Source organism: Haliotis asinina, chromosome 6, assembly GCF_037392515.1.
Source record: "Haliotis asinina isolate JCU_RB_2024 chromosome 6, JCU_Hal_asi_v2, whole genome shotgun sequence".
Taxonomy (NCBI): Eukaryota; Metazoa; Mollusca; class Gastropoda; order Lepetellida; family Haliotidae; genus Haliotis; species Haliotis asinina.
The window spans coordinates 55,291,962-55,318,979 of NC_090285.1; the positions used below are offsets into that span (position 1 = coordinate 55,291,962).

Here is a 27,018-nt window from a genome sequence, read left to right on the forward strand (position 1 = left end):
TTGACTTACATGTTATGACAGTGTTATATGCATACTTTTCATGAATTGAGTTTGGGATGGATGTTTCTAAGATTTGACAGGAAATTTTGATGGTATGCTCTGCGCACACAATTTCAGTTTATAAAACTTATGTATTGTTCCACAATGGACAATCACAAAGGCAGTCATGTTAATTAGTTCACGGTACTGTGCATATGTTTGTTAAATTGTTGCCTTTCGATAAATAAACAACGAAAATTAAATAGAATTTTGTGACTGAGGTGGAGATGATTCCTCACAATGTGAAAAATTGACTTAACTGGATCTTGAAATTATTAATTAAATTAATAAAAAAAAATATTTATGCTACACCAAATTAACACGTAAGCTTTCAAAAATTGCAAGTATGCGAATATCACTGACACGGATCGGTCGATCCAGTTCTTTCAAAACAGAGGTCATGAGGCAGAACTGTTCACAATTCATCACCTTTAATTTTTTCGGCAATCGAATTTTTTATCTCTTAGATTTCTTGTAAATGAATGTGTTAGGATCGCTAATTATGTTCTCACATATCCGCAACTGGGTTTTACCGTAAACAACGTGTTTCATTACGAAAATATATGTAATAACGTTGCATACCTATATAGCAATATTGTTACAGCAAACAAGCTGGTGAGCGGGCCACCAGCTACAAGCCACTGTCGGCTTGCCGTCGTGTTATCTGGGGTCAAGTGGTCGCCACGCCACGCCACGCCACGCCACGCCACGCCACGCCACGCCACGCCACGCCACGCCACGCCACGCCACGCCACATCATGACATGCAACATTACACAGTGTCACGCTGTGCCAGATCATGCCATTCCATATGGTTATCATTGATTCATTGATAGAATCCTTGATTGTCTGACCCGGGTTCTACTTCCCACATGTGTGTAATGTATGGAGTTTATTCCCCGCCGTGATGTTCCTGTCATATTGCTAAAAGCGGTGTAAAACCTCACTCACTCATTCACTCACTCACTCACTCACTCACGCACGCACGCACTTAACTCCGTAAACGTTTTTGTTGAAAATACTATTCTTCTTAAAAATACACGTACAATGAAAAAGAACCCTGAAGATATTTCTGTGGCGCTTCAGTCAGTTTGCCTGCTCACCACAATTAATTCAGACACGAGCGACCCGTGAAGGTCCCGGGGTAGAATAGGCCTTCAGCAACCCATGCTTGCCATAAAAGGCGACTGTTCTTGTTGTAAGAGGTGACTAACGGGATCGGGTGGTCAGGCTCGCTGACGTGGTTGACACATGTCATCGGTTTCCAATTGCGCAGGTCGATGCTCACGTTATTGATCACTGGATTGTCTGGTCCAGACTCGATTATTTACAGACCACCGCCATATACTGGAATGTTGCTGAGTGCGGCGTTAAACTACACTCACTCACTCACTCCATACATGAGCGTACCAAATTATCAATCGGCACGGCACGGCACGGCACGGCACGGCACGGCACGGCACGGCACGGCACGGCACGGCACGGCACGGCACGGCACGGCACGGCACGGCACGGCCACAAGATGTTAGGGATAATTACATTGATAGTAACTGCTGTTGGTAAATGATGGTGTTAACGCATTAGCCTCCGCATGCTCAACGGCAAAGTTTAAACATGTACCCACAAACAGAAAAAAAATTACATAAGGCATTCCCTCGGGTATATGATTTCCGTAAATGGTTGCTCCCCATGCTGATAATCATATGATACGGCATGCTGACAATCCATGTGGTCTGGATCAAGTAAACCAGTGCTCAATACAATGAACAGAAATTCATGCAGAAAAGGGTACACAAACAGATCGCTTCAGTCTTGATATATTGTATCTGTATCAGCAGCTATGCCATCATGCAGTTGTGTAGTACCTACATCGGGCTGTTTGTCTCTTATAGAAAGTTACACATTACATGCGGTTCAACCAACCAACCAACCAACCAACCAACCAGCCAAGCAAGCAAACAAACAAACAAACAATCAAATAAACAAACAAAAACAAGACTACAACCAATATTCAGTAGGATGTTAATATAGTAACAGGCATCGTTTCTATTTTGCATGTACATGTACTGATTGTGTTGACATACTATTACATTTGTGGTGGCTAATACCATGTCCAACATTGTGCAACCTTATCCGGAGCCAAGCTGCCATAGTGCCTACCTACCCATGCGATATGAGCTTTCTTCCACCCCTTCATTAATACAATGTAAAAAGACGTTTTTGAATGTAGCTACACACTCTCAAGTAGATAAAGTAGCTCCCGGTTGCTAGACACCAGTTAATTCCAAGGTTTGCTGCTGGTGAATGGTTCAGGCGGCAACTTTTCAATGATTTGTAAGCCGTTTGCATGATTTAAAGAGACCGTCATGGATCTTCACGGTTTGTGATCACTCACTCACTCACTCACGCACGCACACACGCACGCACGCACGCACGCACGCACGCACACACACACGCTAATATAATAAAACAAAACGTGTGGTTGGTTTGCCAATGACACCATGTACGTTACCGAACATGTGCAACAATAGGCGGAGTCTAGCGGCCATTCTGCGGCCATTCTGCCGCTAGACTTGTGTTATATTCAACATACATATATACGTGTTATATTCAACAATGTAGAAAGAATTTCAACAGCGTTTTGCAACTGTTCAACCTCGAAAGGAGAGGGCCCAGTCTTGAATATAAATGTATGCTTAGGGGCCATTCATAGTTTTGGAGTTTTGCAGGTGAGGTGAGGTGAGGTGAGGTGAGGTGAGGTGAGGTGAGGTGATGTGATGTGATGTGAGGTGAGGTGAGGTGAGGTGAGGTGAGGTGAGGTGAGGTGAGGTGAGGTGGGGTTAAGGGGGGGAGTCAGTCAGTCAGTCAGTCAGTCAGTCAGTGATCATACTAAGAGACATGCATTTAGCTGTGTAACGCGCATGCTTAAAAAACCCGTAAACAAACAACACACACTAACACTAACGAACGAACGAACAAACAAACAAATAACATCCTCTAATCACATCCTGTAATCCTGATCATCTCGCTATTGGGCACACAATATTTTTAGTGTTCATTTTGTAGCTATGATACTATGTTTCTGAGGTCCAACTCTGTGCAACAATACCCAGGAGCAAACAGCCAGTCAGCCTTCCAAGCCTGTATCATATGATATTTATTCACCTACAGAGACTTCGGAAGGGAAGAAGGTGTTTCAATGTTGCATTCATGGCCTGTCAAATTGTCTATATACAGTGGGTGATAGCACTATTGCATGCATGGCAGACACCACAAACATTTCAGGACGTTCACCTGAGTGAAATGGAGAAATCGTGTAAAAACCAAGCAATATGAAACACCCGGTGGCTTTATCCTCCTTCACTGCATAACCTGTTGTTGTTGTTGTTGTTGTTGTTGTTGTTGTTGTTGTTGTTGTTGTTGTTGTTGTTGTTGGTGGTGGTGGTGGTGGTGGTGGTGGTGGTTATAGTTCCATGAAATTAGAAGGCATCTGTTTATCATATCCGAATGTTATAACTTGTTGTGATTTGTGTTCCTGTCGTTCGTTGTCTTACCGGTTATTCACCAGGGTCATACCCGACGTACCATGCACATTTAACTGGCATGTCCGCTTCCACAACGGTTTATTATTCAAGTGGACAGCACATGCGTATTAAACGCGATTAAGTCCCCACAAACAATATTTGGTCCGGTGTCAAGACAGTAACAGACACCTTTGACATTTTCAGTTTATTTGTCGTGTTGATATAAGAAATATATACGTCTGTATAAACCATTATTTTAACCATCTTCAAGCAGAGAACCATTGGCTGCTGGAGACAAAACTGGTGTTAAACATGAAAGAAAGCACTAAGTTATTTCATTTGAAATGCTCTTAATGCTCTGTATCTGTCTGTGTAGTGCAAACAGACAGATATAGAACAGGTCTAACCAGATTCAGATGTACCAATCATGATCTCGCTACTGAAGCCGGGAGATGGTCAGGAATTACTCGAGAAGGAGAGGGTGCAAGTATTGTTTGACTATGTACAAACGCAATGTACTTGAGGATGAAATTCCTTTTCTCATTACCTGCCCTCAATATCATGATCTTCGATCCCAACTGTTGAATATCCCACAGTATCTCTCCAACGAAAGGAAGTTTATTCACATCATGATGTACGAGAACGAGTCATTATTAGCAGAATACATATTCAAAGCATCAGTTGTGAGACAGTACCTCAACACCTGATACAAGGGAGATAACTCAATCATATTTCACATAACATCTTGTCTACCACTGGTATAGTTCGGTTTGCTGACATATATGTCTGTGTTGCCGGCTGTGATACCATTCCAACATTGGGCAACATTATACAGAACCAAGCGATCATACTTCCTCACTACCCGTTTTCGATACAATATTCATTGCCCCCATCCATTGATATATTGTTGTATTGCCTTTCAGTAGTGTTAGTTACTGTTGCTGCATCCTAACTCTCCTAAATGTGGCAGCAGCATACACCAATGTTGGTTTGTAACAAGACAGTTACCACCATGCATGACCTGGATGGGCACGCACGCACGCACGCACGCACGCACGCACGCACGCACGCACGCACGCACGCACGCACGCACGCACGCACGCACGCACGCACGCACGCACGCACGCACGCGGTGCGGTGCGGTGCGGTGCGGTGCGGTGCGGTGCGGTGCGAGTGTGTATCTCCAACGCTCCCGCCCTGAAGTGACCAAGACATAACCTCTGTTTCTTACATTCATCATTATTATGAATGCACGCCAGCCAGTCAGCCAGTCAGCCAGCCAGCCAGCCAGCCAGCCAGCCAGTCAGTCAGCTTTCCAAACCCATATGATATGAGTTTTATTCACCTTTTATTCACCATCACTACAATGTAGGAAAGAAGGTGTTTCAGTGTTGCATTCACTTCCGATGAAATTTTATCTTTATCACTCCAACTCATTATCTTCCACAAAGGCCCCTACACATACCCAGTGAATGTGCGTGCGTGCGTGCGTTCGTGCTAGTGCATTTTAGGGAAGGAGGGGAGGGGAGATGAGAGGAGAGGAGAGGAGAGAAGAAACGTGAAAATCGAGCATACAGATGTGGACAAGGCTGGAAGTCGGGAAAACCGGAAGTTGAGGAGACCGCAAGTGGAGGGAAAAAACTGAATGGTGGAGAATACCGGAAGTAGAGGAGACTGGAAGTGACACGGAAAAGACCGGAAGTGGAGGACAAAACTAAAATGGAGAAGAAGACCGGAAGTGAAATGGAGAAAACTGGGAATGGAAGAGACCGGGAATGGTGGAGGAGAAGTAAAGTGGAGGAGAAAGAAGTGGAGAAATGGAGGACAGCAACGGAAATGGAGAAGAACTGAAATGGAGGAGAAGACCGGAAATGCAGCAGAAGTTAAATGGAGAAGAACTGAAGTGTTGAGGGTTGAGGGTGGTTGATTGGTTGGTCAGCACAGAGGTTGAAGTCATCCCAGTTTGTACTTTGTTGTTTCCCTAAACTAAACTCCCTGTCTCCCTCCCTCCCTCCCTCCCCAGAACTATATTTGCTGTTATTTCGGCTTCACATTTCCAGACTGTTCATGGCAATGAAGTAGGCCTCTCCTCTCAGTACTTTTTATTTAGGGATCACACAATAGTTGAATTTGATTAAAACTAGTTTTAATTGAACTGGATAAAATCATGTTATTATGTATCACTTTTTGAGTGCTGAGCAGATTGTGAAATGAACATCACTTTCTTTAGATTTGTGCGTCACTGTTTATGCATTGTTTGTTAGCGCAAGGTCGTAACCTTTCTCACGTGACCCATGTGACCATTGTCTGTAGCACACGTAACCATTGCGGTGGTCACATTCACGACAAAATCAAAACCACGACTCGCAGTATAATAGTCCGTCTAATTTGTCTAATGCATACATTGGCATTTCCTAATGACGTTGAGTATATATCCTTTGATGTTTAACAAGCTGAGTTGACTCTGATAAGCGTTTCTTTATTGTGTCTTTAAAAGAATGCATTATACGTCGTCTGAACGCTGTTAGTTACATTCTGCATTCCAGTTTAGGAGTACTGCATGCCCCTAAACAACTTTCACTTTCTGAACCTGAGGAAGCAGTTGCAACCAGAGACATTTGTGGTTCTTTCTATAAAAAAAAGTCTTCTTTAAGATTGAATCTAGGAATATTTCGGCCGGCCAAAATGACAACAACAGCAAGAAAATATTTTCAGTCACCTTAAGGTCCCATGCATATATTATGGGAGAAAACTGACCCGGAAGCAGTCCTGTTTACCACCCATTCCATGGGTCGACTGCGCTTTCCTGCTCCATCTTAGCGTCCAGTAATTCCATAACGGTAAGCCTTGGCCAAAGCTCTTGGACATAGCTCCCAAATTGGCATCCACAACTGGAACCGTCAACTCTTGTGCCAGAAGAGGTCCCACTCGGAACTCCGTCGGCTTTTCTTGAGGCACTCTCCGACACCGCTCTACCACCTTGCCATCGCTCATGCCATTAATAACAGGGAAACACCGACAACCCACCAATCGCGTTCAGACATATACTCGACAGGCCAAAACCTTGCGCCACCAACACCTTCTTTCCTCCTTTGCAGTCGGCAGATGGGCGCCAAGCTACCCAAACCTTCATTCATTCATTCATTCATTCATTCATTCATTCATTCATTCATTCATTCATTCATTCATTCATTTTTTCCCTGCCCACTCGAGCTTCCTGCCTCACCTCCATCCCTTATTAGCAAGGTTTTGAGCTTTCATCCTTTTTGTACATTCAATCTTACTAAATCCATTTTAAGTCATCTCTAAATACTGTCTTTCATTTTTTTTCTTACTCTAAACAAATAGCTGCCAAGAACTAAACATCAATAACCAATAAATATTTCACCGGCACATTTTCGGCACATGCGGTAATTTCTAGTCCTTTTTCTACCTCTTTCAGATATATCATCATCTACATTTGCATTTATACTACTCATTTAAATACAATGTCTTCGGCACGTAATACGCGTCGGGGCAGTTTTGCTTACACGGGTTCTGTTTTAGTCATTTTTGGCATATTGTTCTGTTTTCTTCATTTGAAGAAATTTGTATTTACTATGTGTCTCCGTTTTTCGTAGCTGTCCACTCGTTTCCACTTTTAACGGTAACACGTCAGTTAAATCAGTTAAACAATTCAGCTGCCGAAGTCAACACAGACTCGCGTTGCATCGTAATGGCTGGCCACCCACACCAATGCGAGTGCACATCAGGGTAAGTTCATTTATATCTTTCACTCCACAATATTTCTTTATTTACTGCGCGGAGATGACAGGCATTCGGTCCGACAGACAGGAAGCGAAAAAGCTCAAAACATCCCTTGACCAGTGCAGACTTTCGTAGGCAGTGTCATCAGCCTAAGCATATGGCAGATGCGTGTGCTGGTGATGTTGTGGCCGGGGGCGTGCATTGCATTCGCCAAGCTTCACTCACTGACAAGCGTCCCCAAAACCCAAAAGAAAACCCACAATAACAACAACTATAAAAACAAACAAACCCCAAAAAACCCCAAAATTGCTCTGTTGACGGATGCCATAGGAGCAAATAGTTGTATGTGTTGGAAGTATGTATTCGAAGTATGTTTTGTATCTTTTTGTTTCAAACATTGTTCACTTCACTCTCTATCCCATTTCTTAACTATGACATTGAAATTTTGTTTACAAATGTATTACAACCATGTGTTCCCCACACTGGCCTCAGTGCTTTACTGCAGTGGTGGTATGAAGAAATTTCATTTCATTTTTAGTTGTTTTTGTGGGTAGGGATTGCAGCAGTGCTCATTTATGTTATATACTTTGTGCACATTCATCTCATTCATTGCCTGTTTATTCAGTTGTAAATACATCACAGTTCACCGTAAGTAGTTCTGTTACAGAATGTAAGTGCTTAGTACAATGCAATGTGAGTAGAATTATTTACATAACAATTTGTGTGTCTCACATGGTGTGTTCCCCGTATCTCTGACCAGGTTGTTTGTCTGTGTTTCATCGCCGCTCAACAGGACCACTGCCACACAGCCTTGGATCAGCCTCACACCCTGGATTTCCTCACAGCCCTTCTGGTTTTGTAAATATGTATCTTTAGTATCTGCGAAACTTTCGATGAAATCATCCAGGCACTACTTCAAGACTATCACCATGGTAACATTTCTCTAGGGAAACATCATGAAATCGTTTAATCGGAAATGCTCTTTTACATCTTGCTTTTCATATTCCAAATGCAGGTACATCGCATCACTGCCTTGTTTGGGTTTCCATGGTGTCAGCACTGTGGTTTATCTTTCTTCATTATAGACTCATAATTAGTTGTTGCACATCATGTTCAATGTGTTTGATGATGTTGCAGACCCTGACCAAGATGGCACTGCAGCTGCGGACACAACCTCCCTCCACAACCTTCCCACACAACCTCCTGGCATAACCTTTCGCAGCCCCTGAATACTCTGAATATGACAGTTTGTGTGAGGTAGGACACCTTGCTTTCATTTTACCCAATCATGTCGGCTCTGTAGTACACAATATATGCACAATTAAGCATCTATACTGAACACCAAAAGAAATGCATGACTGGCTTTTTTGTCACTTTACCATACAACGTTCCATAAACACTTGCTTTAATGAGATTTCAGGTTTAAGCTTGCGTTTCTTTTGCAGTTCAGTATATTTATGGGAAACGATGCTGTTAGGCATTAAGCACTAGGCAGTCCCACAGCCCCTTGTCTTTTTTGGGGGTCAGTCTTTTTGGTGTGTCTGATTGTGTGTCTGATTGTGAATAGAGATCTTTGTCCTGTTTGATCGGCCAAGACTTGGTGTTATGCTCCTACATATTGGCGGAATAAAATATTGCTGACTGTGGGATAATAATGCTATAACTCCCTGATCCTGTCTTGATGATCAATCTCTGAAGATGCCAGTTAGAACTTGTCTTCAGCAATCCATGCATTTTGTAATGGGGATTCGGGATCGTTTTGTCAAGCGTACTGACTTAGTCATTGTACGTCATGCATCCCATTTATGTCCATCGTAGATGCTCCTATATCTATATTTTCTGTGAATACACAGTGTCATTTTGCAGTGGTCAAATATACGATACGATATGTTGTTTGAGGTTGCGTGGTGGGATAGTCAAGTGGATAATTCATTCTCTTTGATTCCCCACATGGGTACAGTGTGTTAAGCCCATTTCTGGTGTAGTCCTCCATAATATTGCAGGAATATTGTGAAAAGTGGAGTGAAACTAAACGTATTTGTATGTTTGTTGTTTAAACCCACAAACCCAAGCACATACAATCGACTGTACACATTCAGTTCTAACCATAGCAGTCCAGTAACTCTCTTGCTGAGCGCTGATCTTAATAAGGAATTCACGAGAAAATAAAGACTTTTGTCCCAAATAAAGCAGGCATGTGATATAAGTGAACTATCAATCAAAGTGTCAGTTAGACCTGTCACAAAGTAACTTATCAACCGTGTCTAGCTCCATTCTTTGTGTTGTAAATTTCCGAGATCACTCACTCACTCACTTCAGACATATGGTTGCCATAACTCTTCCCTCCCCAAAGACTCATGGACAAGGCTCTTGGTTACAATTACAAGTGAAAATTTGATTTTGATGAGAAATACCATCACACAGAATTTTAATGTGTGAACTGTCAATGAATATGTTAACTTTCTGAGTGAGGCTATGTTGTCTGGGACTATCCAGCTCGCCCTAGAGTTACCTTCCCATGTTTTTACCCATAATTCCAGTTAGAGTAATTCTTCCACTTCCCTTCACTTTACCAAGATTCTTGGACACCGTTTGGTCTCAGAAGGTCTGCTTTCATAGAATTAGGTCCTAAAAGAACTCTTTGATAAATACAAATGCTCTGTCATCATATTCACTACTTCAGAGAAATAAATTACTTTGGAATTGTACTGTTATGACTTTCTGTAGATTTATTGAAGGGGCCAATGTCACTCAATGATTGTTAAGATTTTCTGTCTCCTAAAAGACTCTCAGATGACTAGGGGACTATTTTGTTGACATGGACCATTTCACATATTACCTGGACAGTCTGTTGAAATGAAGTATCTATTTTGTATTCTTTAATTGTGGTATGTAGACTTTCTATCTGCTGAAGTAGACAACTGGATCATCTTTGAATTCTTGCACAAAGAATTTCTGTCAGTTGAGCGGACCCACATTTCTGAGATTGTATTACTGAAACTGTCTATCTCTTAAAGAAAAGTACAGAGTTTATTGAATTGTAGCACTCAAGACTTCTGTTTCTCACAGAAAGGATTGCATGAAGCACTCTAGAGCATTAACTGTTGGAGTACCTCTAGACCTGGATGCCCTCAAGGCTATACAGTGATGATGGTTAGAATGTAGTTTGTCCTACGCCTGCATTGCAACCATAATGTGCCAAGTGGAATAACAGTGTAATTTCCAAACTATGGAAAGATGAATGCTGTTAAAAATGGAATTCTGCATCTCAGTTCACTATCTCTTTGTGGGCCTCATCAAAAGTGTGATGCTCAAGATTGTGTGTGAAATACAGTTGCTGATGCAAACACAGCTCTCTGGAAGTGCCAATCAAAGTTCACGCTGATATGTCCGTATCCATAGTTACCAGTGCTTGCAATTACAAGTGAAACTTTGACTTTGATGAAAAATATCATCACTTTCAAATAGAATTTCAGTGTGTGAATTTTCAATGAATGTGTGAACCTTAGTGAAGCGATGTTGTCTGGGACTATCCAGGTGACTGATGAGTGACCTCTTCATGTTTTACCAATAATTCAAATCAGGGTAATTCTTTAACTTGTTTGCAGATGCTGTATGACGACTGTTCATTTAACAGAAAGACCCAAACCATTCTGAAGTGTAAATAAGATGTCATCGCCATCTATGTCTTGGAGTGGCGTAAAACTCAACAGACTGCTGTGAAACTCAGTTCTGTTAAGAAGCTGTCTTTTCTTAATCACTTCAGCATGAATTGTTTTTTTTTTGTGTTCCTGGGATTGTATTGATCTCTGTCTCGAACTACTGGAAGATATATCGACTGGCTGTTTGATATTTGTAGAAGTGTGACATGGATAGGGTAGATACGTGATCTGGTCAAACTGGGTTTCCCGTTCTATCGGGGGGATTGTTTGGGAGGAGAGCTGCATCCAGTCAATTCTAATAGGACCGTGCAGCTTTGTTTGTTACAGGTACACACTGCTCGTGTATAATTTCGATTCTTCTTGGGGTAATTCAGGATCTGGGATTTAAGACGATTATTGTTGTTTGAGTAGGCTGATCAGAGGATGGTTTAGAAGAGATGGATGCTGTGTGCTGTTAATGCAGTATCTCACCCACACACTTTGTCTCTTGTGTTTACTGAAAACATCCTGTACAAGTGTTTCTGATTGGAACTTCATAATTTGACTTTGTACCAAACACCAGAGGCTCAATAACTAATATATTTTTTTTTCATTGTGTAAATATAGACCTTATCTCCAGATTATTATGAGAGAAAAGTAGCTTCTTCGCTAATTGTATTTGGTGTTAAAGTATGTTGTGCAGTAATAATAGTCAATTATGGTACAGCATATCTCATCATTCTTCATCACCTCAACCTCTAAAATACCCATCAAAGAAATGAGGGAAAACTTTGAAAACCTAATTTTACATTATCGATTTGAATTGAAGGTTATATAGTATTATGTTAAAATGCACCTGAAATAGGAATTATGAAGTATTTTCCTTGTTCGCCTGCCATGACTTTCCACAATAATAATGAATAATATCCTTGTAGTAGCTGCATCAATGATTAATCCTTTAGGGGAATGTTAATTAGAAAATGTTAATATTATTAGACCTCTGATTGACCACTCACAATCAAAGGCATGATGCTATCATGCATAATGCCAAATCTGCTCTTTGTTAAACAAATCATCCATCTTGATTTGATGAATGTTACAATGATCTTTCTCCACTGATTAAACAATCACCTTTGTGGTTTTGTCAAATACATGAGTTGGTGACGCTTAATGCTCCCTCTGCTATTTGTGCAACTAAGCATTTATTTGCTGAATAATATTATAACTTGTAACCTCTTATTGACCAGCCATATTCAGGTTTATTTTTTCCCAAAGCAGTAAACTGTCATACCTAGTGAACTGGCATACCTATCGTAGCTTCAACAGTTTGGGCAGCAAATCAACTATTTAAGTTAGAAGAATGTTAGTGTGATATTTAACCTCAGATTGGTCATCCTCAATGTATTCTATCAAATATACAACAATATTTAATGCTACTTTGGCAATATGAGCAACTGCATCAGCAATTTGTACAGCAAATCAGCTATTGTAAATGAAATTTGTAACCTCTGACTGACCCATCATAGCAATATTTATTGCTGCATTGGCAGTTAAAACAGCTTCATGAGCAATTTGTGCAGCAAATCAGCTATTGTAAATGAAATTTGTAACCTCTGACTGACCCATCATAGCAATATTTAATGCTGCATCGGCAGTTAAAGCAGCTTCATGAGCAATTTGTGCAGCATATCAGTTTTTGTTTACAGAAGAATGTTAAAGTAATTTATGACCAATGACTGACAAATCACTTTGTATTTTAGCAAAATGATAGTTATTTCTGCATCGGCAATATGAGCTGCTGCATCAGCAATTCAATTTGTGCAGGAAATAAGCTATTTTAAATAGAAAAACAGTAATGTCATTTATAACCTCTGATGGGTGTCACACTCAAGCTTTAGCAAAATGATATTTATTGCTGCATCAGCAATACGAGATGTTGCATCAGCAATTTAATTTGGGCAGAAGTAAGCTATTTTGAATAGAAGAATATTAATGTAATTTACAACCCCTGATGGTACTGATGGTACTTCATACTGAAGTGTTAGCAAAGTGATATTTATTGCTGCATCGGCAATTTATTCACCTTCAGCGGGAAGTCGGACTTGAACATGACTGTGAGTGGTGTTTCAGGCAAAGAAGCTTCAAGTTGTGTGATGTAGGTTCTGTTGGCTGCCCTCTCTGAAAACCATCAATTCCCCATGTCCCTTGGTCCATGCCAGTATTGATTTTTGAGATGACATTGAAGTGGCTGTCTTGTCTCTGATGGGACACTTTGTCTGACATTTTCCCTGAGACAAAAAATACCAAGATTCTTGTCTGACTTGAATTCCTTTCTTGTCCAATTTGTCCTTTTTATTGATGAACCATAGATTTGTTCTTTAGAACAATTGTTTGATGTTTGATGTTAAGTGCCATGTTTAATATAGCACTTCCTCAGGTGCAAAACGTCCATTTCCAGGTAAATTATGTTGGAAACTTTGAGACAGTTATGTACTTGCTCCATCACGTTTGGTCAATATGTGTTTTAACAACTGGTGTTGAAGGTTGTTTATGAACAACAGACACTGATGAAATGGAATAAAAGGGACCGTGTTATAGACATGTGTGCAGTGTTGACACTGTCAGCGCACAAACCTTTAGAATCTTCTAACCCAGATATGGCTTTTGGCTTCAGTCTCATCAGATTGGAGAGTCGTTACGACTAATTTACTTGAACTTATGAGACCAAACAGAAACATATTAGTCTCTGGTTTTCATCCTCGATATTTTCAGCGTACACATGACGATAAATCTCCACTATACCCTAGATGCATCTATGGCTCCCCCTGATGGTTTTGTTACCTCCCTTTGCTGGCTCTGCATTCTCACAGAAGCCAATCTGCTAAGCAGCCGTTACAACAGAGGTTAGAATTGCCAGTGTCATCAAAGATAGCAGTCGCAGCTGTGAAGGTTTGGTCACAGTGTGACTCAGATTTTGAGGAAATCATGCAGACATAGTGACAGATCTGAAACTTAAAATCATATATGCAAGAACTATTTCTGGTGTTTTCAGAGTACATCTGTATCAGTTGTGTTGTGAAGTTTAATCGTTTTTGATGATTTAAGAAGCGAAAGTGAGTTGTGATTGCTATGTTCAGTTTCACAGCATAGACACCTGATTGGATAAAAAGCCATCAAAGGGAGGTAATGAAATCATCGGGCCTAGCCACAGATGCATCAAGGGTGTAGTGGAGATTTATCGCAGCATCTACCCTGCAGATTATTTAGGATGCTTGCTTTGGACAAGTTTCTAAATTAGACTGGTTTCATAGAAGAATTAGAAACAATGTATACTTATGGTTGTGCAAATCTAATTTTCCAGAGGTTGGAAACTTCTTGCCCATGCTCTGTGGGCAAATTGTGACATTTCACTGTTAAATGTTTTAAAATAAAATGACAATTATTGCGTTAAGTGTGCGTTTGTTATTTGCAGACAGGACTGGTTCCAGAATGCTAAATCGGTAACCATTGTTGTCTATACAAAATGGCAGGCCATGAAACATGAATTTGTCGCCATCGACTTGAATGATAGAAAGCTTAGCATCAACATATTCCTGGAAACTCACACATATCGGATGCATGTAGGTAAGTCATAGCTGGGTGTGCACGTTGTTCATGTATTTAGACAGGTAGCCCATGAAGTCTAGTTCAGGGAGTTTCTGTGTGGCAGTGCAGACTTTTGCACTGATCATTGGGGGATTATTGGCTTCATCATGACTTCCTGGTGTCATGAGAGGGAGTCACGGACATGTTTTGGGGAGTCAACTTCAGTCTGGAACTTTCATGAAGACATCAACTATGATTGTTTAGATTATCTGCATGAAATACCTAGTGGTATTGCGTCAACAATTACACAAGCTTATAAGTTAACTGCATATTTGAGGTAATTTGTGCATCAAACACGAAATTTTGCAAACACTGACCTGTGTGGCTTGCTTGTCCTGAATGGTGGTTTAATGTATTGGGTGTTATGATGATTCAGTGGACTGGGTGTCCAAACTCAATGATTCCGTGTGTGTAGGTGTCCAGACTCAGTGGCACAGTGTAGTAGGTGTCCAGACTCAGTGATACAGTGGATCGGGTGTCTAGACTGTATGATATAGTGTAGTAGGTGTCCAGACTCAGTGATGCAGTGGATTGGGTGTCTAGACTCTATGATACAGTGTAGTAGGTGTCCAGACTCAGTGATACAGTGGACTGGGTGTGTAGACTCTATGATATAGTGTAGTAGGTGTCCAGACTCAGTGATACAGTGGATCGGATGTCTAGACTGTATGATATAGTGTAGTAGGTGTCCAGACTCAGTGATACAGTGGATTGGGTGTCTAGACTCTATGATATAGTGTAGTAGGTGTCCAGACTTAGTGACACAGTGAATCGGATGTCTAGACTCAATGATATAGTGTAGTAGGTGCCCAGACTCAGTGATGCAGTGGATTGGGTGTCTAGACTCTATGATACAGTGTAGTAGGTGTCCAGACTCAGTGATACAGTGGACTGGGTGTGTAGACTGTATGATATAGTGTAGTAGGTGTCCAGACTCAGTGATACAGTGGATTGGGTGTCTAGACTGTATGATATAGTGTAGTAGGTGTCCAGACTCAGTGATACAGTGGATCGGATGTCTAGACTCAATGATATAGTGTAGTAGGTGTCCAGACTCAGTGATACAGTGGATCGGATGTCTAGACTCAATGATATAGTGTAGTAGGTGTCCAGACTCAGTGATACAGTGGATCGGATGTCTAGACTCAATGATATAGTGTAGTAGGTGTCCAGACTCAGTGATACAGTGGATCGGATGTCTAGACTCAATGATATAGTGTAGTAGGTGTCCAGACTTAGTGATACAGTGGATCGGATGTCTAGACTCAATGATATAGTGTAGTAGGTGTCCAGACTTAGTGATGCAGTGGATCGGATGTCTAGACTCAATGATATAGTGTAGTAGGTGTCCAAACTCAGTGATAGAGTGGATTGGGTGTCCAGACTCAGTGACACTGTTGAATGTGTTGATAAAGTGTTCAGGTGTTTTAAAACAAAGTAGATTTGGTGTCTTGATTCTGTGAAAAGTGGATTGGGAGTCTAGACTTTCTGACACCCTGGAACATGAAGATTAAGTGTTCAAGGCATGTGTTTTCAAATCTCTCTATACACTAAGATAGTCGTAAGTGCCATAGATTCACATTATGTTTAAGACTATCTTAGCTCTAAGTGAACTTCGAAAATCTGGGCCCAGGTGTTTACACTCGAAGACTAAGTGGACTGATGACTAATTCAAATATTGTTGAATATTGTTAAATCATATAGCCAGAATATATGTAGCAAAGTGCAGTCAACCAGTCAACTAATCAATCAGACTACCAAACGGATAATCTTTTAAGAGTTTTATTTTAATGTGACTGACATGATATTATTAACACTTTTCGATATATGGGGACTTTTTTACAATAAATTGTACTAATTCACTAAATATATTTTGTTCTAGAACTGGAAAAAGCCATCATACCAGACTATAATGGTGAGTATTTTTTAAAATCCAGTCATTTAGCATTCTGCTGTTGGGACAGGGTGAAACATTTATTGAAGATGGTTGAAAACAAGGAAGGAAAGTCAAGTGGCATGATTACAATTCTGTGTCAAACTGTTTTGCAATTTTGCTACCTTCATGACAATTTTGACACCTTGCATATAAATGCAGACGAGCAGTCTCTGAATGCTACCCCTAAAGAATGTCCATAGCTGGGACTGCGATTTGTTATTCATCAGACTTTTTTGAAAATGACATCTAACAAAATTATGCAAATCCGTAGCTATTATTATATAGGCTTATTATAGGTTTATTATAAACTTAGACCAAAGAGTTCACTCTGAACATAAGCCTCTCTATTAAACTACCAGCTGTAAGATTTCCAGGTTTGGCACAAGATTAAGCCACTGGCTCAGTAAGGTTGACAGCCGGTTCAATTCTCCATAGGGGTTCATGGAGCCTGTTCCTGGTGTCGTCTAGCATCATAATAAGGCAGGAATAATGCTGAACATTAACCCCAGCTCTCAAACTAAGTCTGGAATTGTCAGTTTTAAGTGTATTTGATTGATTCATGATTAAGAATGAAAACAAAGATGCTTAGTTCCAATTCAGATATGACCTTCCCTTGGAACTGTAAATCACTGAATTGAAAAACAAATACCTAATATGTGCATACTGTAAATTCCGAATTTCCCACGACAATCTGAAGATAAACAAATTTAGTTGTAAAAAAGATGTCCCCCATAACAGACTATTTGTGTACAGTATGTAATACCTTAGATGTCTTTTTTTTTAAATGCAAATATTATGAATGTTGGCATGAAAAGTATTTCTTACAACTTCGAAAATTGTAAAGAGGTCCATATTAGCCTTAGAATCAATCCTCAAATCAAGTAAACAGTCAGGAATTAAATTTCACTGCCTTACTTTTGCATAATATATTCCAAACAAGATCTGTACCCAGTTGACCAATACCAATGCCTGTCTGTATGTCTGTCATTAAGTCCTGGTGTGAGATGACTCTGATTTGACATTAACACCAAAGCTTGGATTGTATGGACTTCGTCTGTTTTGCCAGGGACTGTTCATACTGGTTTGTGTTTCTGCAGTTAAGGTACACAAGGACAATGGGAAGGTAGAAATTATTATGCCAAAGTCGGTGACTGATGAACAGTGGCAGACACTGGGAACCAATCAGAGCGACCACGGATCCCTGGTGAAGACCACAGAAAGAGGTTTGTCATTAAATCATAGCAGGTTCAGTACACCAGCTTGACACTATGGGTGGAATGATTCATAGAACAAAAAACAAACTGTCACCTGTAGATATAACAAACCAAGATCTGAATAATCATGAAATAATAAAAATGTTTTCAGTATCTGACAGACCTGTTTAATTTGCATGGTATTTCTGATTTGCTTAACTTCAAGGACTGCTGCAGCCCAAGGCTTACATGTAGGTAATATTGACAGTCAAACCTGTGTGTTTAAATGGGCAATAAAGTTGATATTGTCTACCTTGATTCTTGTTATCTCATGAACTGTTGTACCCAATGTCTTCAAATCTCTTGACAGCCTACATTTGATTATTATGCAGACACCAGTCGATTTTGGTGACCTTGACCTTATTTTCAAGGTCACAGAACACTTCAAATTCTTTTCAAACTCATGTTAACGCAATATCTGATGCACTGTTGTACCCAATGTCGTCAAGTTTGATAGTGGCCTGCATGGTGGATTACGCTGACACCAGTTGATGTGTGTGACAGCTTTTCCAAACTTGACATCTCATGAAACATGGCACCCAATGTCTTCAATTATAATGATAGCCTAAATTGGGAAATTATGTAGACACCAGTCATTTCAGGCAACTTGTAAGTGACCTAAAAATTTAGAGTAGTAAACATGAATGTTGTAAATATTTCATTCTTCTTCAGCAGCGGTGGACGTTGCCATATTAGCGCCATATTAGTCAGACAATCCCGTGATTGATACAGTGAACATGATGCCCATGACATTGTATGATTGCAGTAAGCAGAGTCAGCAATATTGACCAACTTTTGGTAACCTTGGTAACTAGGAGCAAAGGTTGTTCTGGACCTTTTATATCCATGAATCTCCACTGATTAACCTTCATTGATGATATACTCATGGAAACAAGTAAGGGAACACATGAAAGTGCAAGTGTTCCTTTCTTCTTGTCCAGGTTTCTTCACAGGGTATATGTTGCACTGTGGGTGATACTTTGCAAATGAATAAAGGAACACTTGTTTTCCCTTATTTGTTTCTGTGAGTATATTGTATGCAATTAATGTGCCTCTTGTAATTCCAGATGTGTCCTATCGCCATTGCACGATCCAGTCTATACAAGACGTTACTCATGACACAAAGCTGTTCTGTGTACAGCTGCCTGAAGGTACACGGATGTGTGTGCCCCTTGGATACCATGTACATATCAAACATAATGTCTCAGGTGAGTCATATCATCTTTGTATCAGACTTAATTTCTCAGGTGAGTCATATCATGTACATATCAAACATAGCATCTCAGGTGAGTCATATCATGTACATATCAAACATAATGTCTCAGGTGAGTCATATCATCTTTGTATCAGACTTAATTTCTCAGGTGAGTCATATCATGTACATATCAAACATAGCATCTCAGGTGAGTCATATCATCTTTGTATCAGACTTAATTTCTCAGGTGAGTCATATCATCTTTGTATCAGACTTAACTTCTCAGGTGAGTCATATCATGTACATATCAAACATAGCATGTCAGGTGAGTCATATCATCTTTGTATCAGACTTAATTTCTCAGGTGAGTCATACCATGTACATATCAAACATAATATCTCAGGTGAGTCATATCATCTTTGTATCAGACTTAATTTCTCAGGTGAGTCATATCATCTTTGTATCAGACTTAACTTCTCAGGTGAGTCATATCATGTACATATCAAACATAGCATCTCAGGTGAGTCATATCATCTTTGTATCAGACTTAATTTCTCAGGTGAGTCATATCATGTACATATCAAACATAACATCTCAGGTGAGTCATATCATCTTTGTATCAGACTTAATTTCTCAGGTGAGTCATATCATCTTTGTATCAGACTTAACTTCTCAGGTGAGTCATATCATTTACATATCAAACATAGCATCTCAGGTGAGTCATATCATCTTTGTATCAGACTTAATTTCTCAGGTGAGTCATATCATGTACATATCAAACATAACATCTCAGGTGAGTCATATCATCTTTGTATCAGACTTAATTTCTCAGGTGAGTCATACCATGTACATATCTAACGTAACATTTCAAGAAAGTCATAACATGTATGTGTCAAACATAATGTCTCAGCCCTGTCATACCATGTACATGTCAAACATAATATCTCAGCTGAGTACTACAATGTACGCGTGTAACATAACATCTCAGATGGATCATACATGTGCGTATCAAACGTTACATTCCAGGTGAGTCATACCATGTATGTATCAAACATAATATCTCAGGTGAGTCACATCGTGTGCATGTCAAACGTAATATCTCAAGGTGAGTCATACCATGTATGCGTCAAACATAATGTCTGAAGGTGAGTCATACCATGTATGCGTCAAACTTAATGTCTCAATGTGAGTCATACCACGTATGCATCAAACATAACATCTCAGGTGTGAAACCCTCCAATACATATGCCTCAAAAGGTTCTCATATAAAAGTGTAGACATACCGGTATTAGCCAGTATACATATCCAGGAATTGTATGGTCTGAACAAAGTCACTGTCACTCACTTTGATACTACTTACATCTGGAAACGGACCCATTCAGGTATATAAAAAAACAGATTTACGCTCACCAGATTTATGAACATGTGCAGACCTATTCTCTTTGATTTACATGCACCTGTATTTCATTAAAACCTTTCTTTTTTGTCTTTTATAGGGATGGAACTAGCCCGAAGTTACACTGTAGTTTTACCTTCTTTGAGATCCAGCGAGCAAGACATCCTTGTAGATCAAGGCCGTGTGTTTTACCTGATGATAAAGATCTATCCCGATGGTGCACTTACACCTTGGATTGGTGGTCTGTCTGTTGGTAAGTATATGTATTGTTAACATATGAAACTCACAAAAAATTCTGCCAGACTACATGGCTTGTTGGATGAAAAATTTGCCAGCCCTGATCAAAGCTTACCTGTCAATAAAATATCGTCATATGCATGTGTTCAAAATAACCTGTCCCACGCAGTCAGGCAGGTAAATATTTTGAGCGCTGGTTTCGTGTGATTTCTATTTCCATCACCTATTAATTGAAATGCTGTTTTAACCAAACTGACTCATCTGTTTCACTAATCTTTTCAAAGTGGATTAAAATGTTCTCATTGTGTTTTCCAGGTCTTGTGACATATTTTATGCCTGTTTTAGGGTCAACTCTAGAGGTGAGTGATATAGATGGAAGTTTCCAGTCCAGCCAGCTCGAGAAGAGCACTCAGCTAATCCTGATGGCAGCAGGCACAGGATTCACACCCATGGTGCGACTGTTGTATCACACTCTGGTGGAGGAGCAGGACTCAAAGAGGTAGGTCAAAAGACAGCTGTATGTGTCTGTATTCCTGTCTGTATTGTGACGGTCCTGTGTGTCGTGCTCAGGTCACAATCAGTTGAAGTTAAGCAGTGTAGGGCGGAGAGTGTCCGTGCTTGGCAGCTTGACTCCTGAGACTCATTTCTGCTGCACAACAAGCACATGTGACATATGGTCTCACCTTACTCGTGTGTGTTTCTTCAAAATTGCCTCTGTCGACTCAGCAATATATTGGGTGCCTGGTATGATATGATGGTGGCCTGAATTTGAACCTTGAGTATAGGCAACTGGTTGTATCCTTCTCAGAGAATGTTCTGTACTTGTTGACCAGGGATGATATGTCAGTGCTCTAAGCATCTAATGTACATAAATGCACAAAAAACAGATCGACTGTTACTATTATTATATGTTAGTCTGTTAGCTGTCTGTCATGGTTAATTGTGTGTAATCACATCCTGAAGGCCCATGATATCAGTCATTAGATTGTCTGGTCCATCCTTACATTAGGTATTGTTATAGGGCAGTAATATTGCTGTTAGATGACAAAGTTCCATTGGAAATTCCATTTGTGTGTACACTGACTTTCATTTGTTCTTTCTTCAGACGTGTTAAAATGATGTTTTTCAACAAGACGAAAAAGGACATTTTGTGGAAGGATCAGCTGGATGAACTACAATCTAAGGGTGACAGGTAGGAACACAGCTGTCAGCATCTTTAGCTTCCAGTCAAGATATGTGAGTGAGTGGGTGAGTTTAGTTTTATGCTGCACGCAGGAGTATTTTGACCCGCCCTCTGTGAAGAGAAAGTTAGGTGCTAGGAGGTGCGCTCTATCCTGTTTGAAGATGCTAATATTTGTGTAGACCAGATATCCAGTCTGAGTTAATGTGACTTTCCCACCATTACAAGGTGCTACACATTGCTGTACCCTCAACTAGGTGTTCGCATGTATTCATGTGGCCACCATCTGGTCATCTACCAACAGATTCATGGATTCTTTTACGTGCGCAGGGTTGTGTGCTTATTGTACACTAAGGGTTGTGACAACACTGAAAGAGTCTGCACACAAAGTTGAGTCCAAGGTTTTTACTCCCAGTCACAGATGGCTGGATCCCAGCACCTCCCAAGCTTGCTGTATAACTAGCCTGGCGCCTTAGACAGCTCACCCACTGCACCCTGAGATCTGTCTGATTGAGCCTGGCCGTAGAGGCCCCTCAACACTTCCATCTAGCCCCACCACAGAACCTTCCCTACCCTGGGTGTGATATTTCTCCCAACCCTGCTATAACAACAGAAGAACCTGCATGAGACTCCTATGAGCTTCACAGCTGTATATTCTGGTTAACTTTTGGGTTCACGCAGGTTGGCTGTAACATATGTGCTGTCCGAGCCCGACTCTGAGTGGGAGGGGCCCAAGGGAAGAGTACGGGAGGAACTTCTGAAGAAGGAGATGCCCTCAATGGACGATGGAGCAAGTCTGCTGGTGTGTGCATGTGGACCAACGCCATTTACTAAAGAAGTAATCAGGTATGTGATGAATGATAAGCGAGATGAGTGGAAAGGAATCCTGTATGACATGGAGAATGATAATGGTATTCATGTAAAATTAACATGGAGTGTATGTAAATCTGACATGGTTAGTGGTGGTCTGATTAATTGAAATAATCAAAGATTGGTCGCAGTGACCAAACAACCAAGCAATCGATCACATTTTCTCTTAATCGAACACAAATGATTTTGGAACTGCTGAATTAGTCTCTGGAACATATCTTCGAAGTTGTCAGGACCTGGAAACATGTTTTAGAAAACTCTCTTCACTTACTGATTGATAAGTCATGACTAAACACTTCATGAAGGCTCCAGGAAGTTTATCAGTCATCATTTTAAATTAGCAAGTTGCATCACGTTATACTTATCTGCAGTAACAACCTGAAAAGGAGAATCTTTAAAATACTGTTAACCAGTATTTTTCAGTGATAGTTCATTAGTAAAGAAGCAGTCATCAACTGTGAAATTTCAACCAATTCCCAACACTAGACACGGTATTCATGTAAAATTTACTTGGGATTCATATACACCTAACATGGACTGCATGTAAATTTGACATGGGATTCGGGTAAATTTTACATGAGGTTCATGTAAATTTTACATGGGATGTTTGTAAACCTGAAGTGAGATTCATGTAAGACTGACATGGGATTCATGTGAAAATGATATGGAATCCTGTAAAGTTGACATGGGGTATGTGTAAATCTGAGGAAGGATTCATTTATAATCTGACATGGCATTGATGCAAGACTGGCATGGGATTCATGAAAGTCTAATATGGGGTGCATACAGAACTTGTGAGGCAAGCATGAAGAAATATTATGGATGCATGTAAACATTTTATGGGATACAAGCAGAAGTGGCATCGTATGCATGTAGAACTGTTATGCTGACACAGAGTTCTTCGATTACCGTCACAGTATTGCATGGATTTGATTTTGGTAAAACTGTAATAAGATGCTAAAATCCCTTTCTCAGTTACATGCTAAAATGTGATGCCAGTGTTCTTTATCTTTACAGGTTAGCCAAGACTATGGGATGCAAAGATGAACAGCTTCATGCTTTTCTAGGCTGAGCTACCTCTTTCAGTCATGCTGTCAGGAAATGTACCTAATGATATTTTCAAGTTGTTCCTCATAGTTTCTCTTTGTGTAATAGGTTAAGGACTCACATGTGTCCTTCATGAATACAAGGAACTTTCACTGTAATATATTCTAAATAGTCCCCAGAAAGAAGATAACCCAGAGTATAGTAGACCCCACCTTTGTGATTCTATCCGATGAGTCTGACATAAACTACATGACAGATAATAGAAGCATGGCCATTTGAAGCTTAATCCATCCACGGCATTTGAGTTGTCTCTAGAGGAACCTGTCCAAATACAGAAATGAATCCTATCCAGATATATATGAAGATCAGCTGTTGATTCCCTTTGCCAAATCCAGAAGAATGTCAAGATGTCTGTATTGGCATCAGAACCTAAATAAGAACATGATGTCAAACACTGTCATTGTGACTCCAGACGAACTATACACCACTTGAGTGTTTGAAACATTTCAACTACATCATCAACGACCTTATATACATCGCCCTAGGTGACCTATGTCATCAGAATATCCTGAAGTGTTTTGCATTTCCTTCTTTGTTCCCATGACTGAGTCCTCAAGACATCCTTACTGTAATGATGACTGCCGAAGTGAAGAAGTGTCTCGGTCAGCTGACGATCACATTCACTCCTGTTGGATGAACCTCGGAGGACAGTGGCATACAATCTTTCAACGTGCGTGGAACAAGTTTATTATTATTATGTGACAGTTTGGTATTGCTGTTGTATAGCATTTTGAGTATTTATCAACATTTTCATATTTTGTACTATTTGTACCATTACAAGGGTACATGATGTACCCTACCATTGCTAGATGTCTGACTTTGTCCTACTCTACTGTGATAACTGCACTATGATGTCAACTTGTTGTTTTATTGTACAAAGTCAGACACATTTGTTTGCATTAGGTCCAAACTCATTATCCCACCCTGTCCCCTCAAATGTCCTTGTCTGAAGTCTTTGTCCCTTTCGAGCGAAGCCATGGACTCCAGCTCGGGATCAGCTAAGAATCTGCTTGGCCAAAGGTGAATTCACCCAGTTCTTGCAGTTGAGCATAGCCTCGACTTTTTCCCAGCCCACTGTGTCCAGACAGGTACCCCATGCAGACTAGACATTTTGACAGACCTCCTTCCAGCCCACTGTGCCCAGACAGGTGCCCCATGCAGACTTTGCATTGCAACAGACTTTCTCCCAGCCCACTGTGCCCAGGCAGGTGCCCCATACAGACTTAGCATTGTGAAAGACTTTCTTCCACCTCACCGTACCCAGACAGGTGCTCCATGCAGACTTGGCAATCCGTAACTAATAGAATCATTGCAATCCGTAACTAATTCTGAAGATAAGCACTTCATGTGTTCGCTATCCCTTTATTTGTTATTTAGTTCCAGCCTATGTCTAAATTATCTTTTTGAAAAAAGCATCACCTTCTTTATGAGTCTGGTTAATTTGTGTCATTCTGTATTTAGCAGAATGGGATGTTAACCACTAACTAATTTACGACAACTGCATTGTCTTTGATTTGTGGTGGAAAAAGGTAGTTCACTGTAATTGAAATTATCCACCTTCCACTATACTTTTAATTCATGAAACAGAGTTAGCTCCCTTAAGTAGGACTGGTAATACAGTTTTGTCGAGAAGAGACTAGTCTCACACCCTACAGTGCCAGTCACTGTTTGCACATCAGAAGATACAGGGAAACCAGGCTATTTTATCTTCACTGATTGTCTTTTACACCAAGCTGTGGAAGCGTGTCAGTCCAGATGGGACGGTTCATAGGAAAATCATCCAGATTATCCAGACCTAACTGGATATATTGTGATATTCTTTAAATGTTTTCACATGTTCTCAACATGAATTGTCCAGAGTACAGGGTTTGTGGATTTACAGGGTTACACTATATGTTCATAGTCCAGCAGAATCTGTCTTGGCATGGCATTGAACCATTGCAGATCACAAATTATGGAATAACACAGCATATGCTTTATACGTGTAGTATGAGTGTTTAATTGCAAGTTTTGCAATGATACCTGTTAATCTGAGAGTCATCATTTAGGATAGTGTATGAATTGTTGAAGATTTACTCTCAGAGTAAAGGTTACAATAATAGCTCATGATATTTGATCATCTAAGTTACATTCCTAAATGCTCACAATATACAAGGGAAGTAACTCTTGCAGTCATAGCTAACTCTCAATGCTTGCCATGTCCAGATACTGAATGAGTGACCTCCCTTGACTTCTTATCCTCCCCAACTTTAACCAGTGAGCTTCGTCCGTCCATCACTTTTCCATTTGAGATCACAAAAGCATATTTTCATGACCATTTGTATACAGCCATTCTCATGGAACACAATCCTGAGTGAGTACCTTTCAGGAGCACACCTTCAAAAAAACAGAGAGTAAGAAAATAGCAGCTGCCTGCATACCCATTGTCAAGATCACAGATGATTTCGTTTATATAATTAGTTTATGGTACTGTAAATAGATGTAGTATGGTATTGTTAGAGTGTGTTATATATTGTTGGGAGTTGTTGTTAGATTATGTTCGGTAATACTATGGGAACAGGGTTATGTTCAGGGAAGCGTGACCAGGTATGGCCAGAGAGCTGGGGTGTTAATTTGTAAACAATAGAGAGGTGTTGAGTAGCTTGGGTATGGGAGGTCAATATAAATAGTGAGGAAGGGTAGTAATCTGCACAGTCAGCCAGAATCACCACTGTGTTCACCTGTATGGGTTCAACTTTTGTATGGGATTGCATCTCACGCTGGCTGGCGTAAGTTTTTATTATCATTATTACTTTTGTATTTATTGATTGAGTAGATGTAGCAAGAAATTGTTTTACTGATGTAGTATTTCTAGATATATGTGCATATTGTAACACTATATAGCCACAAAGCCATTCAAAATTTGAATGTTATCGTTCCACAAAAACTGTTCCACTTTCAAATATGTAAATCGGAGTAAAGTACATGCATAAAGTATAAGACATTGACACATGTCTTACTGAGTAACTGTAGTTACTTATATTGTATTGTAGTGTCCCGGAACTGGCCGGTTATCCTTAAAGTAAGGAGAGGGGTATTATCTCCGCCTGTAAGGAGACAGACAAGAGTCTTCCCTGTTGTACAAGGAGCATGTATCTCCTAGTAATGTGAGATGTGGATGGCACAGCCATCAACCATTACACAGGCCCCTTAAACTCCGTGAGGGAAACCATCGCCTGGGTGTGAGGGATACCACACAAATACCATGAC

The 27,018-nt window shown here is 40.3% G+C and overlaps 1 protein-coding gene across 1 annotated transcript; it reads left to right on the plus strand.

Moving 5' to 3' along the window:
- The first annotated feature begins 14,426 nt into the window (after nucleotides 1-14,426).
- On the plus strand, nucleotides 14,427-24,667 carry LOC137287000 (cytochrome b5 reductase 4-like). The gene is made up of 9 exons (XM_067819076.1): nucleotides 14,427-14,574; nucleotides 16,478-16,510; nucleotides 17,629-17,754; nucleotides 18,852-18,992; nucleotides 20,476-20,628; nucleotides 20,958-21,111; nucleotides 21,718-21,804; nucleotides 22,474-22,638; nucleotides 23,680-24,667. Exons 1-9 carry the CDS (start codon nucleotides 14,484-14,486, stop codon nucleotides 23,732-23,734), a joined length of 1,005 nt encoding a protein of 334 aa, XP_067675177.1. The 5' UTR covers nucleotides 14,427-14,483; the 3' UTR covers nucleotides 23,735-24,667.
- The last annotated feature ends 2,351 nt before the right edge of the window (nucleotides 24,668-27,018 follow it).

Excerpts from the sequence above, each read along its gene's own strand:
- LOC137287000 (XM_067819076.1), top strand. The coding sequence starts at position 14,484 with ATGAAACATGAATTTGTCGCCATCGACTTGAATGATAGAAAGCTTAGC. Across the intron at positions 14,575-16,477 it reads CACATATCGGATGCATGTAG|AACTGGAAAAAGCCATCATA; the intron begins GTAAGTCATAGC and ends ATTTTGTTCTAG. Across the intron at positions 18,993-20,475 it reads TATCAAACATAATGTCTCAG|GGATGGAACTAGCCCGAAGT; the intron begins GTGAGTCATATC and ends TGTCTTTTATAG.